General features: G+C 36.8%; 1 protein-coding gene across 7 annotated transcripts in view; it reads right to left on the bottom strand.

The window, feature by feature from the left end:
* LOC100550123 (guanine nucleotide-binding protein G(I)/G(S)/G(O) subunit gamma-4) overlaps positions 1-13450 on the bottom strand; it is a 98139-nt gene that overhangs the window by 22198 nt on the left and 62491 nt on the right. For all 7 annotated transcript variants that reach the window (XM_085219689.1, XM_085219687.1, XM_085219696.1 and 4 more), the window contains 17 exons: positions 12598-12804; positions 11243-11419; positions 10679-10755; positions 10291-10479; positions 9483-9628; positions 9308-9404; positions 8595-8656; positions 8157-8212; positions 7083-7235; positions 6499-6743; positions 5720-5786; positions 4515-4671; positions 3990-4130; positions 3392-3609; positions 1876-2106; positions 1153-1342; positions 177-313 (listed from right to left, as the gene is read on the bottom strand). In XM_085219689.1, coding sequence (XP_085075815.1) covers positions 177-313; positions 1153-1342; positions 1876-2106; positions 3392-3609; positions 3990-4130; positions 4515-4671; positions 5720-5786; positions 6499-6743; positions 7083-7235; positions 8157-8212; positions 8595-8656; positions 9308-9404; positions 9483-9628; positions 10291-10479; positions 10679-10755; positions 11243-11419; positions 12598-12804 — 2550 coding nt within the window. The remainder of the gene's footprint in view (positions 1-176; positions 314-1152; positions 1343-1875; positions 2107-3391; positions 3610-3989; positions 4131-4514; positions 4672-5719; positions 5787-6498; positions 6744-7082; positions 7236-8156; positions 8213-8594; positions 8657-9307; positions 9405-9482; positions 9629-10290; positions 10480-10678; positions 10756-11242; positions 11420-12597; positions 12805-13450) is intronic.

Below are 13450 nucleotides of genomic sequence, written 5' to 3'. Positions count from 1 at the left end.
AAAATACTGGACAACTGCATAAAGTTATACTTAAATACTCATTCTCTCAGAATAACATTTGTTATTCACTATAGGCTTTGCAAAAAATGAAATCAAGTGCAATTACTGCCACATCAAGCCACCACATGATTAAACAAGCAATATTAGATTAAAGACCAAAAGACCAGGATTTTTACCTGATGGAACTGAGAACTCTGTATAAAATTTACTGGAGGTTCACTCTGCTTGCTTTTTAGTCGTAAAATGTTATCGGCGTATCCCCAGCTTAAGATAGCTGACCACTGAATATCAGTGCTGTGCATACTTCTCACACCTGAAGGAAGGTACAGAAGGTTCTGCGTCAGATACAAAATCAAAGGGTTGATCACTTTGATAGTCAATAAAACCTTAAGATCCATCTTTATTACTAACTATATAAAATAGAAAAATAAAAATCATCTTGTTTTGAAATGTTGCTTTCTAAAACAATTTTCAGAGATGATGTAAATATTTAGTATTCTCCAAGAACAGCTTGCAACCTGGACAAAGCTTTTCAAAGAAGCATTACATTTAGTGGGAATGGACAGAAAGGGAAGATGTGCCAGTGCTTCTCAGCCAGAGAAATGACTGCTCAGAACTATATATGTATATTTTAAATGACTAAACATGAAGCCTTCAATGGATCTTTTATTTATAAAACTTCCACTGACACATATTACACAGTGGAGGAAGGGAGTAGTATGAGAACCTGTTTGCACATTATCAATAAGAATCTTTCCAAGTTTGCCTGAGAGCAGATCCTTCATCTCTTCTTTTTCCCATGGCGCTTAAATACTCTTTAATCATCCCTTCCAGTGCCACATGTCCTCCTCTCCTTTTTTCCAGTTTCTTTTGGACCTGCCAGTAAGTTCTAAAGTTCAAGTGATTGAAGCATAAGGCTTTAATGAAAAACCAAATTACTGGACACCTATACTTTCGAAAACCACAAGCCAAATGTAACCATCAGAAACGGTATCGGTCATGGAAGCTGTCCTTAGATTTAAAGATCAGTCTTTGGCAAAAGAGATTAAATGTGGAAAGTTTACTGGAGAATAGTAGTAGCACTAGATTTAAAAGGTTTTTGGCTCTGTTTTGCATGGGTTGTGCATGTAGAGAATAATCACAAATTCATACCTTGCTCCTTGCTATATATCATCAAAAGGCAAAACTTGCGGGACAAACCACATATAGCTTTAGTTGGCAAAGCCTGCAGAGAGCCAAACCTTTCCCCATGTGGTTGGCTAAAACAGACAACAGGATCTGGGGCACTTGGAGAACCTACGTATTCTCCCCACTTCAAGCCTTTTATCCATGGCAATGGACTCTAAAACACAAATAAGGTGCAGATTAAAAAGGTGGTAGAAACTTTTCTGAAAATTATTACTTCGTAAGGGAGGAAGAAGAATCATTCATATCCCCATTCCCATAACTAACCACATAGTAAGGACTACTGAAGTATTCCAGAAGTAACAGAAAGACAGATATGAAGCATTAGCATTAGAGTATCATCAGCTAAACTACTAGCTTTAAGAGTTGAGATGGTAAGCTGACAGTTCAAATAGCACAGTAAAATATTCCAATTTCTTTAAACACAAGGATTCAGTTTCTCACTGGACTCTAGAGAAGGCAAACATCTGAAGTGAAGACAGTTGACCTGTCCTACAGACAATAAGTAAGAGTCAGAGAAGTGCAGCATGCATTTGCCTACTCTAGGTTTACATGTAGAAGTGGATGCAATGTCCATATCTTTCCCTGAAGGACTGACAAACCTCCAGTATTCAACTGTAAATATCAGAGGTACAGTAACTATAAGTATATGAAAGTTAACTGAACCATTTCGCAATCAAAATGACGTACTGGATATACTACTTCTTTGGTGTGCTCTCTGGTCTCTCTGAAAGCAAACTGCACTAATAATCCCATGGCAGCAGGAAGTTCTCCTTCCATGATGAGCCTGGATCCAGGCCTGCTAACATGTGCTGTGTGGAACAGTTGGCGAGGTGTTTGCCCATATGTTTTTATCATTGTTTCAAGGGCTCTTCTCTGAACAGGATCCTCAACAGCAGAAACATCCATCCCAAAGTAAGTCTGCAGAGGAAAAAAAGTGGGGAGAGGCAAGAATGAACTTGTCCAATTTGTCATGGGAAAAGACTTCTAAACATACACATACTAAATTTACAGTTGTACCCATCAGCTCCTTGGCTAGGACAGAAGCTATCCCACAGAAGTTGTACTGAGAAAGGAATCACTGAGGACATTATTTTCATCACTTCTCATTGAAGTAACTAAAGCCTTGAGATCTGAGTTGATCCTGCGTGTATTCCATTATTAATTTCAGTCAAAGGTTTTCTTAATAGATCTTTACTAATCTGTCTGAAAACAGAAGGGTTGCCGATGATAAACAACATCATAAAATGGGAAGTAGGAAGCTCCGTATTTCAGGAAAGTGAAAGTTTTCTTTGACTGTTCTTCCTTCAAAATTGACTGTCTCTACATGTGTGCCACACTCTTCTCATCAGTCACACTGACAATGCCTTCACTTTGAAGAAAAATGGATGTATTCACACGAACTTAGTTCGTTGCAGGTAATTTAAGTTGAAGGTAGTAACTAAATCAATACTTAAGCTCAAAAAAAGAAAGGTAAAGAAGGCATTTGGATGGCTGCTTGAAAAGAAAAAAGCCGCTGCTACTGAAAATGACTGCTATTAGCTGCTCTGACAACTACAGAACTCATGCTGAACAGTGGAAGCACATCCATCTGAAATCTAAAAGAAGGGCTGCTAGCTGAGCAAGCCTTGCAATACTACGGATAGAAGTTTCAAAAAAATTTAAAGAAATTCACTGAGATTTCAGTGTTACAGTAAGTCAGTAATAACACTCTGGAAGCTTTTACATCAATGAAAACTTATTTGACTTACCCAAAATTAAATTCAATGGTAAAGAAACATGCTTACTAGAAACAAGACAAGATACATATAAGTAGAAGAATATAAATACTGACCATGGACAAACTAAGCTATTTTCGTCTTATCAAAACCTGCAGTAGAGTTCACCTAAATTTAAGGCTTCTTCTGATGACAAAGAAGCAGATACAAACACCAAGTTTGTATGCCATTGTAAACAACTAACCAGGAAGTGCAAACTCCATAACTGATCACCGCCTATACTTTCTTCTAGACCAAAAAAAAAAATTCATACACATCAGATGATGGAATCTTATCAGTTCTGCACCAAAATTCTTAAAGCCTTTTCTTATTCTTCAACATCTCATAAGCAAAGGAGTTGGACGTTTTCCAAGCAAGTCAGTAACTTAACGGGGGAAGGTTCAGTCTAAGTACAATGAATAAACATGAAGCCTGACAAAAATACTTACTGCGGGATGAAAGACATTAATAGCCTGAACAGATGCCTTGCCCTTTTGTTTATAACCAAACACTAAGTCTATCCAGTGACAGATTGTCTGGGAAACATGGTCAGATTCCAAAGCTTGACGGTGAATCAAGATGAACAGACGAGGATCATTACGAGCCCAAGGCGGAAGATTGACATGGTTAACTCTGTCACCATTTTGACGTACTCCAAAATCAAAACCTAGAAGCACAGGAATAAGTGTTCCAACACCTTAGGTTAGTGACTTCATAAAAATCTTAGGTTTTATGAAAACTAAAAATTAAGCACTGTTATTGCCCATCAGCAAAGCAGTGCCTTTAGCAAATCCCTTCACACACATAAATGGAGAATGAGATAAATAGGAAATGCTCCTTTGCATCTAGGACAGAATTTATGAGCTATTCCTTAAGTCTTATGCAGCTTCTGTAGCATATCCTACATATTCACACCAGCTTTATTTATTTATTTATACATCTGTGGCATAGCACATTCAACTGTGAGATATAAGTGTTCTCAATTTTGAACTAGTCCCAACCCCATGGCTATTTGAAGTATATAATTTTGGTATCCTCTTAGTATACCTTCTCTGTTAACTAGAAAGTCTGGAAGGTAGAAAAACTCTGGGATGAGCTCCTTTACATCAGTCATTGATTCATATGAAGAGAGGCGCCAGGTTGTGTTGGTAGAATGAAAAGTTCTGTCTGGAATGTCAAAACTTTGATCTGTAAAAAAAAAAAAAAAAACAACAGAATTTGTTGCATTTTTGACAAAAATCAGTTGCACATCAGCAGCTTCAAAAGTCAACTGTTCTCTAGTTAGCAGAGAACATTTTGAATTCTATCCTGATTCCTGTGTGTTAAACATGGACTAGAAGTTAAATACAGCTCACCTTTTTATTCTAAACATCTACCAAGGAATAAAGAAGTAAGCTGTACAATTTTGGTGCCTGGCTTGATAATTTCAGAATGGGTCTATTTATTGTGTAAGTACACCCAATTTAATTTTTACTAAACTCAAGTAGTTGGAATTGATAACATGCAGTTTTCCTGGGTTGTTAGGACAAAACCCAGACATGAAAGCTAAGTGAAAGCGAAAGGTAATCCTACCTTGATAGGCTAAAAACATTTTAGTGAAAGGTGGCAGCCGAACTAGGAAATGAAGCACAGTTCCACTGTTAGAATAATGAGATCCATAGTGGTACGGTTGTACAGGGGGCATTGGATCATCCTCCCGTGCTCCTTTACGATACTCTTCTTCCAAATACTAGGAAAGTTGGAGGAAAACATACCACAGACTTAGATCTTCAACAACTTGTGCTTGATAATAAAGGCAATTGCTGAGATCTCCTATAGAGTGTTTCAATACTTCAGCTCCTCAGAAACTACAAATATGTCCAAGACTATCACTTTTTTTATTGAAGAATTCCATCCTTAGCACCTGGTACAACGTACACTTTTCTAAAGTAACCAGTCTTTTTTTTTTTTTTATCACCTACCATTCAAGTAGCATCCTACCAATTGTTCTGAATGTACATTCAAAATAATAGTCACCTCTCAAAAGAGAAAAACATTCTAAACTATATTTTCAGGCATTTAACTGGACTGTTAACTTGTACCAAACAAATCAGGCAGTTTGGTGCTTTATAGAAGCCATGAAAATGCCACACTAGTACTAGAAAGGTAAAGGACAATCCTATTCCCTGCATTCCAGTAACAACAATAAATGTTTGCCTAAGATTTTTTAGGAATAACACAAACTTAGAAGAATAATACATTTAGAAAGTGACAATAGAGATAAGTTGGAAGGTCCAGCAGCAAATGCTTTCCAGCTTTAATGTTATTTTCTAAAGCCTTTAAAAATGCTCTAAAGAGCAAAAAACCAAGAGCACAACAGTTACAGCAGTGCACGTTAAGTCAGTATACTGGAGGGAAAACAACTTTTCAGTTACCCAAAAAATTAGTCACAAGTTTCATTGAAATCACATCAATAGAACAGCAATAGATTATATATTTAAAGATCCCTGAAGATATGTTCAGATGTAAGAGCATACCAACTCAACCTCCAGTATCACACGGAAAGATTAAATTGATTTATGATTTCAGTAACAGGAACACTCTCAGATTCCAAATGTCATAAAACAATTCTAAGAATATAACATACTGGAAACGAGACTTTCATCAATTGGAAACACTGGATTTGTGTCCCATCACCACCATCCTCCACTCCCCCACCATTGATACATATAAAAAAAAATAAAGTCTTCATATAATAACTTATACACAGAACAGCAAAGAACAGTTATCTGAATTACCTTGTAAGTATCCACATACCGATCCTCTTTTTCTTTAGACTGCACAGCTATTGGTTTGACCAGATTTCTGTAACAGAAGTAGTACCAATACCTTGTCATTTTTATAAAGATCTTGATTCAGACCATTTAATAATGCATTAAGAATAAGGCCTTTAATGTCACAAGAAGGATGAGCAAAACTTAACAGCTTTTTACAAAAGAATTCAGAAAATAAAATGGCCACTTTCAGTTAATACTAAAGGCAAACTCAGACCTATAGGCACACTAACGGGCAAGTAAGTGCACTCAAAGTGCCCCTGTAAAATCAAAAGCATCATTTAAAATTAAATATTTTGTGCAGTGTTAAAATCAGCTTAACAGAAACTTACGGTGGGACAACTCACATGGATCTACTTAGTTAAGGCAATATGATTTGCAACTGGCCACATTTTTTCATAGTTTTTATTTTTCTAAACGGCAAATGGCATGGCAATCTTCACTCACAATCTTAAACATAGGCTTTATTTAAATAATAGACTATCAGTATCACATTATGACAGTAGCAAAGTGCTGTCCCTAACAAGCTATGAATACACACACCCATAACATCAGATATTTCATTTAAATATCCTAGGTGAAACAGCTACCTAGCGTAAAAAACTCAAGTTGTTATGGGCCTTATTTCTGAACAGTTCATACATGTGCTCATGTATGTGCACAGTTTAGTAAAGTGGAATTAAATAGCTGTACCAATTAGTTGAAGTATTTGGAAATAACCAGTTCCAAACATCTCATATTACCTATATACCGATGGGTCATTTAGGTCCAGTGTCTCATTTATGTAGTCAGAAAGTATAAAGGGAAATACTGGATATTGCATGAGATCATTGAAGGAACGGCCCGCATGTTTGTTTAAATGAGTCAGGTATTCAAAGTTAGTAATCTGTCCCGTGCACCACAGGTGGGTCAAAGCAGTGATATTTCCATATTCCAAAAGGTTAGGCAAATTGTTAGTTAAGATGTTGTGGTACACATCATTACGGACCTAAAAGAAAATAGCAGAGATTTAATCATACAGTTTAAAAATCTTCAAAATAAAAAGACTTAGTAACTTTGTCTCACTTAAAAATTTCCAGAGCTATGTTGTAATGGATGGATGACCAGTATGACTAAAATTCTTTCATACCTTAGTACAGAGATGTGTTTTACACCATGATTTTGTCAGACTGTCTAGAAGCCCAGCTGAACAAAGGCTTCTTTCCAGACATTCAGCAGAATTTATTACTAGTCCATGCAACAGCCCACTTTAAAAACTAACACATTAGTGTATGTTACAAAGATACGGCAAAGTGCTTTGATATACTGCACAGTACTGCCACGTCACCTTTGTATTATCAAAAGCCAAGAGTAAAGTTCTGCCATTCGTCAGAAATATTTCCACAGCATTGTCTCGTAGCTGCCACCAACGCTTATGGACTTCCTTGATTTCCTCATAGGTCCAAGAAAATGATGCTGGTTCAGTTTCTCCATGAAAACTCTAAGGAACATGCAATTGAAAACGTTACTCTATACATCAGGTTTTCCAAACAGGAAACTATTTTAGTTGGAACAGTTTATAACCATATAGCACATCTTCAGTGAAACAGATGATTGTGCTGTGATGCTTTAAGACACTGTGACTTTATTCATAGGTATTTCCCACATTCTTCTCTCCCCAGGGCAGAACATCATGCGTACTCCTCAGCCCCATCAGTACCACACCCAACACTCCAGCACAAGAAAGCTTTCATTGATACTTAAACTGAAATACTGGCTAACAAGAAAAAGCAAAGCTTAGCTATATATCCTAATTCTGCTGGTTCTGCAAAGGACAAAACAGGAAAATAGCCAATAACATATTAAACCACTAGGCTGTGTGACATGTGCACAGTGGAGCTTCGTGACTTTCGGCAGCATAACTCACAGCTTGATTATTTTCATCAGAAGGATTAAGTCAGTTCCAATTTGCTGCATAAAAGCCTTTTCTTGAAGAGGATAAGGAAGGTGATTTAGAACACCCTACATAATGAAAAATTCAAATAGCAGAGGTGCTGTAAAGCACGGCACAATTTATACATTTAGGAATTTCTGTACTTCCTAGTGCTCTTGCTTCAGCAAGTTGTTTTTCAGGTGCAGGCCAGCACAAGCTCCATGCAGCTCTGCTAATGAACTCAGAGTAACAGACAGAAGGAACCAAAGACTCCCAGCATCACCCTCTTCTCATTTCCTTCCCAATCTTAAGGAAGATGGATTTCTGATCCCACAGCAGGCTGCAACAGGAATACAAACGAAATACTTTCATTCACCTTTCCTGTAGATCTAACTCTAGCACTCCAGGTAATGTCAGTGACAGCAGATGAAAGCAATTTACAATGCAGCTTAGAAAAATAGAGACTGGACAACATGATCTAATACTTACAGAATTTTCAATTGTGTCTGATGCGTTGTCCTCAACAAAATACATGCCACATTTTCCTGCAGGGAGAACCAGTTGCCAAAATGACACTACTCTTTGTACACCGCACCTTCATTTTAATATAAACATTCTGTGTTTAGGTATTAAGAGAAATAAGAGTAGTATCTGAAGAAGCAGTAATTGATAAACATAGAATTCAATATTCCATAACCTTTGGAAAACATTCTGCAACTTTGAAAATAACTACAGTGCAAACAGTATTCAAAATGCCGTAGCTGATCTATAGGATACGTTATCCATGAGAAGTCAAGAAACCAATTATATACTGCTCTTCCTAACATATTCATTACAAGGATTTTCTTCAGAGTAAAGCTAGCTTTACATATACTGCAAAATTTTAGACAAAACAGAATATTTATGAGAACTGAAAATGGAATTTACCTAGCAGCAGCTCACCAGCAGTCTCTCTAGAAGGTGCTACACTGATACATCTTCGATTAACTCTGAAATAATTCAGATGTTAGTTACTTCCAGCATGTACTTAGAACTAACAGCCTTAAAAGGTACAGTTGAAAACAGATCTCAACACCACGACTGTAAAGTTCTAATTCCAAGGAGACAAAGAAATTAGAACACTGACGTTCTGGACTACATACAAATGTATTTGTATTTAATTTATTGCATTGTATGTTCTCTTCAGTCATTTTAGGCAGAATTAGTGCCTGTAATACATGGTAAATTAACTTAATGCTTACTAGCTAAATAGTGTTTTATAACACAGTCCTAAAGCAGGGAAGATGAAAGACCATTTTACTGATGGAAAGACCTACAGATCTAGTTGTACTACCTGCACTGGATAAAAAGTAACAAAAAAAAAAATCCCACCGGGTTGTCCCACAGAAGACCCATACCCACATCACACCACGTGGTATTTCCTTTTACAGATTTTCAAACTCATGGAGATAAACTATTTTAAGAATCAGAAAACATGCATGTTGGTAGCTCTGCTACTTGGCAAGTATAGCAAGAAAACTCACTATGTTCTGACTTTGTCTCTTACTTCACTCAGTTTCTTAACGTTCACACTAACAGTGAGGACAAGCTTTGTTGGCATTAGAGAAGGTGGAAAAGGAAGGCAGATCTTAAAAACTTACCTTATATGTTCACTTGCAGCTTTATCCTTTACAGTTGAAGAGTGAGAAGAATGTGTTTTATCTTCAAATAGGTACGATAAGGGAGTTTTTATTATGCCTATTAAAAAAACAAGGAGCAATAAAGCACAAGCATTCACTGTTACTGAGATCCTTTGTTGCAATATATTATAATTACCTTCCTGCTTCTGCCTGTCTGGAAGAAGGTATTTATTTGGAATAGTTAGGTAGCACCTCTGCAAGCGCCTCCTCTCTCTGTTTGGGCCCTCTGTTGGATCCAGTTGCCAAGAAGTTGGGTAATAGACTGGGTCATACCAGAGTGCTCTGGAAAAATCAAAGTAGGTTATAGTGTTATTCACTCAGGTTCTGTTTAAAAGGTAGAGATGCAGTAGTTACACAGCACTGGGCGGCTTTTTCTGCAAAATAATTAAAAAGGCAATTACGTTGTTTATTCTCATGAGCTACCCCCACTGACTCACCATTTATGAACAATTACTGTAAGACTGCTCTTTAAGTTACAAATTCTGATGAAGTCAGCAATGTGTCTGAGTGTTTTGAAAACTCAGCTATTGCAAACATATTAGTTCAACACTGGCAAAAGTATCACTGTTTAGTTTCATGTCAAAGCTCAACATCAGATTAGCACATTAGCAAGCACAGTAGCTGAATGTTAGCCTGAATGATATTAACAAAAAGTACTGTGTTATTCCATCGCTATAATGCAAGATGTTAAATCTCCACAGAGTTCTTCATTTGCACGGCAAAATGTTATCTGACAAAAAAACAAAACTATCTCAGTAACAGAAATACTACTTGGCTTACCTGCTCTAAAAAATTAAGAAAATAAATCAGAAGTATTTCACAGGTCTTTAACCATCAAATGATTAACATATTAGTCATTCTAATTTTATGTAATCTACATTTCAGTCATCTAAGTAGAATGAAGTGCACATCAGGCATTAAGTGTTTCCCCTCTCTCCACTTACCGATCATGCGTGAGCTGCTGAACAAGCTCCTGCCAATGTCTGCTGGCACTCAGCTCTGCTTTATACATCCCCCTGATGTGCTGGATAACTTTCTTTCTTTCGATTCCTTGTGAGAGAGATACAGCCTGCGTGATGTCTCCAGCTATTTTGGAAATATCTTTAGATTTTGTATCCAGGCGTTGAAAAAGACTGAGGAAAAAAAGAATCATGCTTTAACATGTCGAATCACCTTGAAAATGGAAGCAAAAACTCTTACAAAATGCAGTCAGTGTTGTTAAGTTCAAAAATCCCACACGTTTATAACAATGACACGGGTAACCTCGATGGAACCTGCTAAGCATGCAGCATTCCAAGTGAGTTTTCACAGTTCTTTTAAGAAAGCACTTACTTTTGTCGGTTATTTGCCATTGTTTTCTCCCATGCAGCTTTGTTCACACCTTCTTCCAACTCATACTTCTTCTGATCCTGAACAGAAATTTTATGTTATTTCTCCCATGTCAGAAATAATTAAGCAGAAGCCAAAAGATATTCCAGTTTAAAAGGAAGACTGTCAGAAAACTGTTGACCTGATACCTTGCCAGCATTTAAAACCACATCTTCATTTCAATTAATGTCACTGTAATACGTTTAGAAGTAATCTTATATTTTGCAAAGAGCCAGAAAAATTCATTTTTTCCAGACCAGTTGATACTAGAAGATTATTGCAAGCTCATATTTTTGCTTTAAGTAATATACTTAACCAGGGAGCAGTAACACATGAGATTGCTGCGAAGTGTTGAGCATGCATAAAAATTATTCAGAACTCAAAGAGAATCCCAGTAAAAAAAAAAACAACAACCATAAGCCATCGTCAAAGCAAACCAAACTCTCTTCATTAGAGCTCAATCCCCATATAATAAACAGTTGTCTTCAGTAAATCTGCTTTACTTCAGAAGGTTGTTTGTTCACAAACCTCTTTCAAAGCTTTCATTACATCTGGCTTTGGTCTTGGGCTCAGAGGAATACATTTATAGCCACAACATTTTAATGTATTCACAAAGTCTCCCGCTGCCGTTTGTTCTTCTTTGGTCAGATCATCAATGTGGTTGCACATTAACTCATATAGATATAGTACTAATTTAGGTCCATGCTAAAAGACAAAAAGAAGGAAGGCGGGAAGAAAAGAGACATGGTCATTCTCAATTCTATAACACATACAGCACTGAACTTCTTGCTACCTCTAATCTTATTTTCCCTTTCCCAGTCAGCCAGGACTTCTACTTTTTCTGCGATTAAAGAAAATGACTGCTTTGATGTCCAAAGACAAACTTAAGGAACTAGAAAGAACATGCTGAATGTAATCCTCTACGTTTTTGAGCTTCTCCCAGCAACTTGTGGCTTTTTAAATGGCTTACGGAAAAGACAACATTCTTGTGCAAATACTCCGATCCTCTAGGTGCATTGATCATACTTCAACAAGTATGTCTCAGAAGTTCCTAGTTTTACCTTGCTTGATTAACAAATCAGAACAGACAAATAAGGAAGTTAAGCACATACAGGCAATAAATGCTCTCCACATGACATTTCCAGAGAAGTCGCTGCTAGCATATCAGCTCTTTTACTATCGTACATATGATCAGAAATATTTAAGTGTCATAGGTTCATTCTCTCCTTAGTGTATCGTGTACTGATATTATTTCCTTCTTGCAGAAGATCCCAAGCAGCAATGTTCCTATTCCATAACAGGTCATGACTAAGAAATGCTTTCTCACAAGCTTGTAGTACACAAACAGACACAGTAAAAATCAAAAATGTGTTTTTTTTCTTCCTTTTCAATCCCAGTTCTCAAATGGAGAAGTCATTCAGGTATTTGAGTTCTAAAAACATAGAACACACAATTTCACTTAGAGAATTAAGACTAAGTAAGGAAAAATAGAGTACTGCTTTAATTGATGATCAATTTACTCAAGATATGATAGCAATCAGTTCTAACAAGTTTCAGAAAGTCCGCAGTTAGAGTTCAGGGCAAGCATAACGCCTTCATTAAATTTCCTTCAAACATCTTCCAGTTCCTCCTGTTAAAACTAGTACTACCTTTTGGTTCTATATGACAAAGATGTGCTACATAGTCACAACAACCAGAAAGAATCCCATCTTTGTCCATTACAAAGCTGTACCCTCAGGATAACAGAGTAACTGCAGATACGCATGAAGGCTAAAATAGCACTGAAGAACTCCAGGCACAAGCCCTGCCCTCGTTGACTGTACAATTTAAACCAGAAATTTGAATCCAAGCTCTATAGACTTCTCTAATACCCTAAAGCTTACTTGCAAAGTTGGGCTAAGACAGTCACACAGAATCTCTTGATCGTTCACTTCACGGACCATCTCCAAAGCCTGCTTTCTTTCTTGCAGTGGCCTTGCTGGAGACAAGATGTGCACAAGAAGTCTTCCAAGTTGTGTACGGAAAGTGTCTTTACATGACAAGAGGATTCTCTTCCACTGCTGCTTGGGGGTGCTTGTTCTGCTAGTGCCCTAGGGTAAAGGGACATTTCTTTTTAGACTTCAGAGAGTGATAAGGCTTCCTTTTATAAGATTTATTTACATTGCAAAAAGAAACTTAGAGTTAAAATGATCCAAGTAAAAAAGCAATAAGGATTTCTCTACCAAAATAATGTGTTTTATTTACTGTTTTATTGTACATTTGAAAGCGTTTTACTAAAAATGAAACAAAGGTTTCCTTTTTCTAACAAGATGAGCATTTTCCCTTGATAGGCTAACGACAGGAATGCAGTTCTTTGCCAAACTGAGTACTCAGAGAGAATGTGCAACAATTCAAGAAGTAGATATCAGAACAGGAGGTTTAAATATTAAAGGGTTTGTTTTGATATGCAGCTCATCCGCAATGGATTTTCTCAAAAGATTAGAAGCCAGGCATTTGATTGAAGTGCTAGGGCTCAAACAGACATGCAGGCTTTGAGCAATACTACAGGTAAGGCATGATGGAAGATAACTGACCTAACAAACTAGATTTTCCAGAGCTAGAAAGAAAATTAGATTGTGCTAATTTTTATAGAGATGACTTAAGAGAAATGCAGACACAAGAAGCAATAAGTTAATTTTTCCCAGTATAACATTTCAAATTACCTAAGTGAAATATAATTACCTTGGACAGGTTGAC

Source organism: Meleagris gallopavo, chromosome 2 (genome assembly GCF_905368555.1).
Source record: "Meleagris gallopavo chromosome 2, MGAL_WU_HG_1.1, whole genome shotgun sequence".
In the NCBI taxonomy this organism is placed as follows: Eukaryota; Metazoa; Chordata; class Aves; order Galliformes; family Phasianidae; genus Meleagris; species Meleagris gallopavo.
This window is presented reverse-complemented; position numbering and strand designations above follow the sequence as displayed.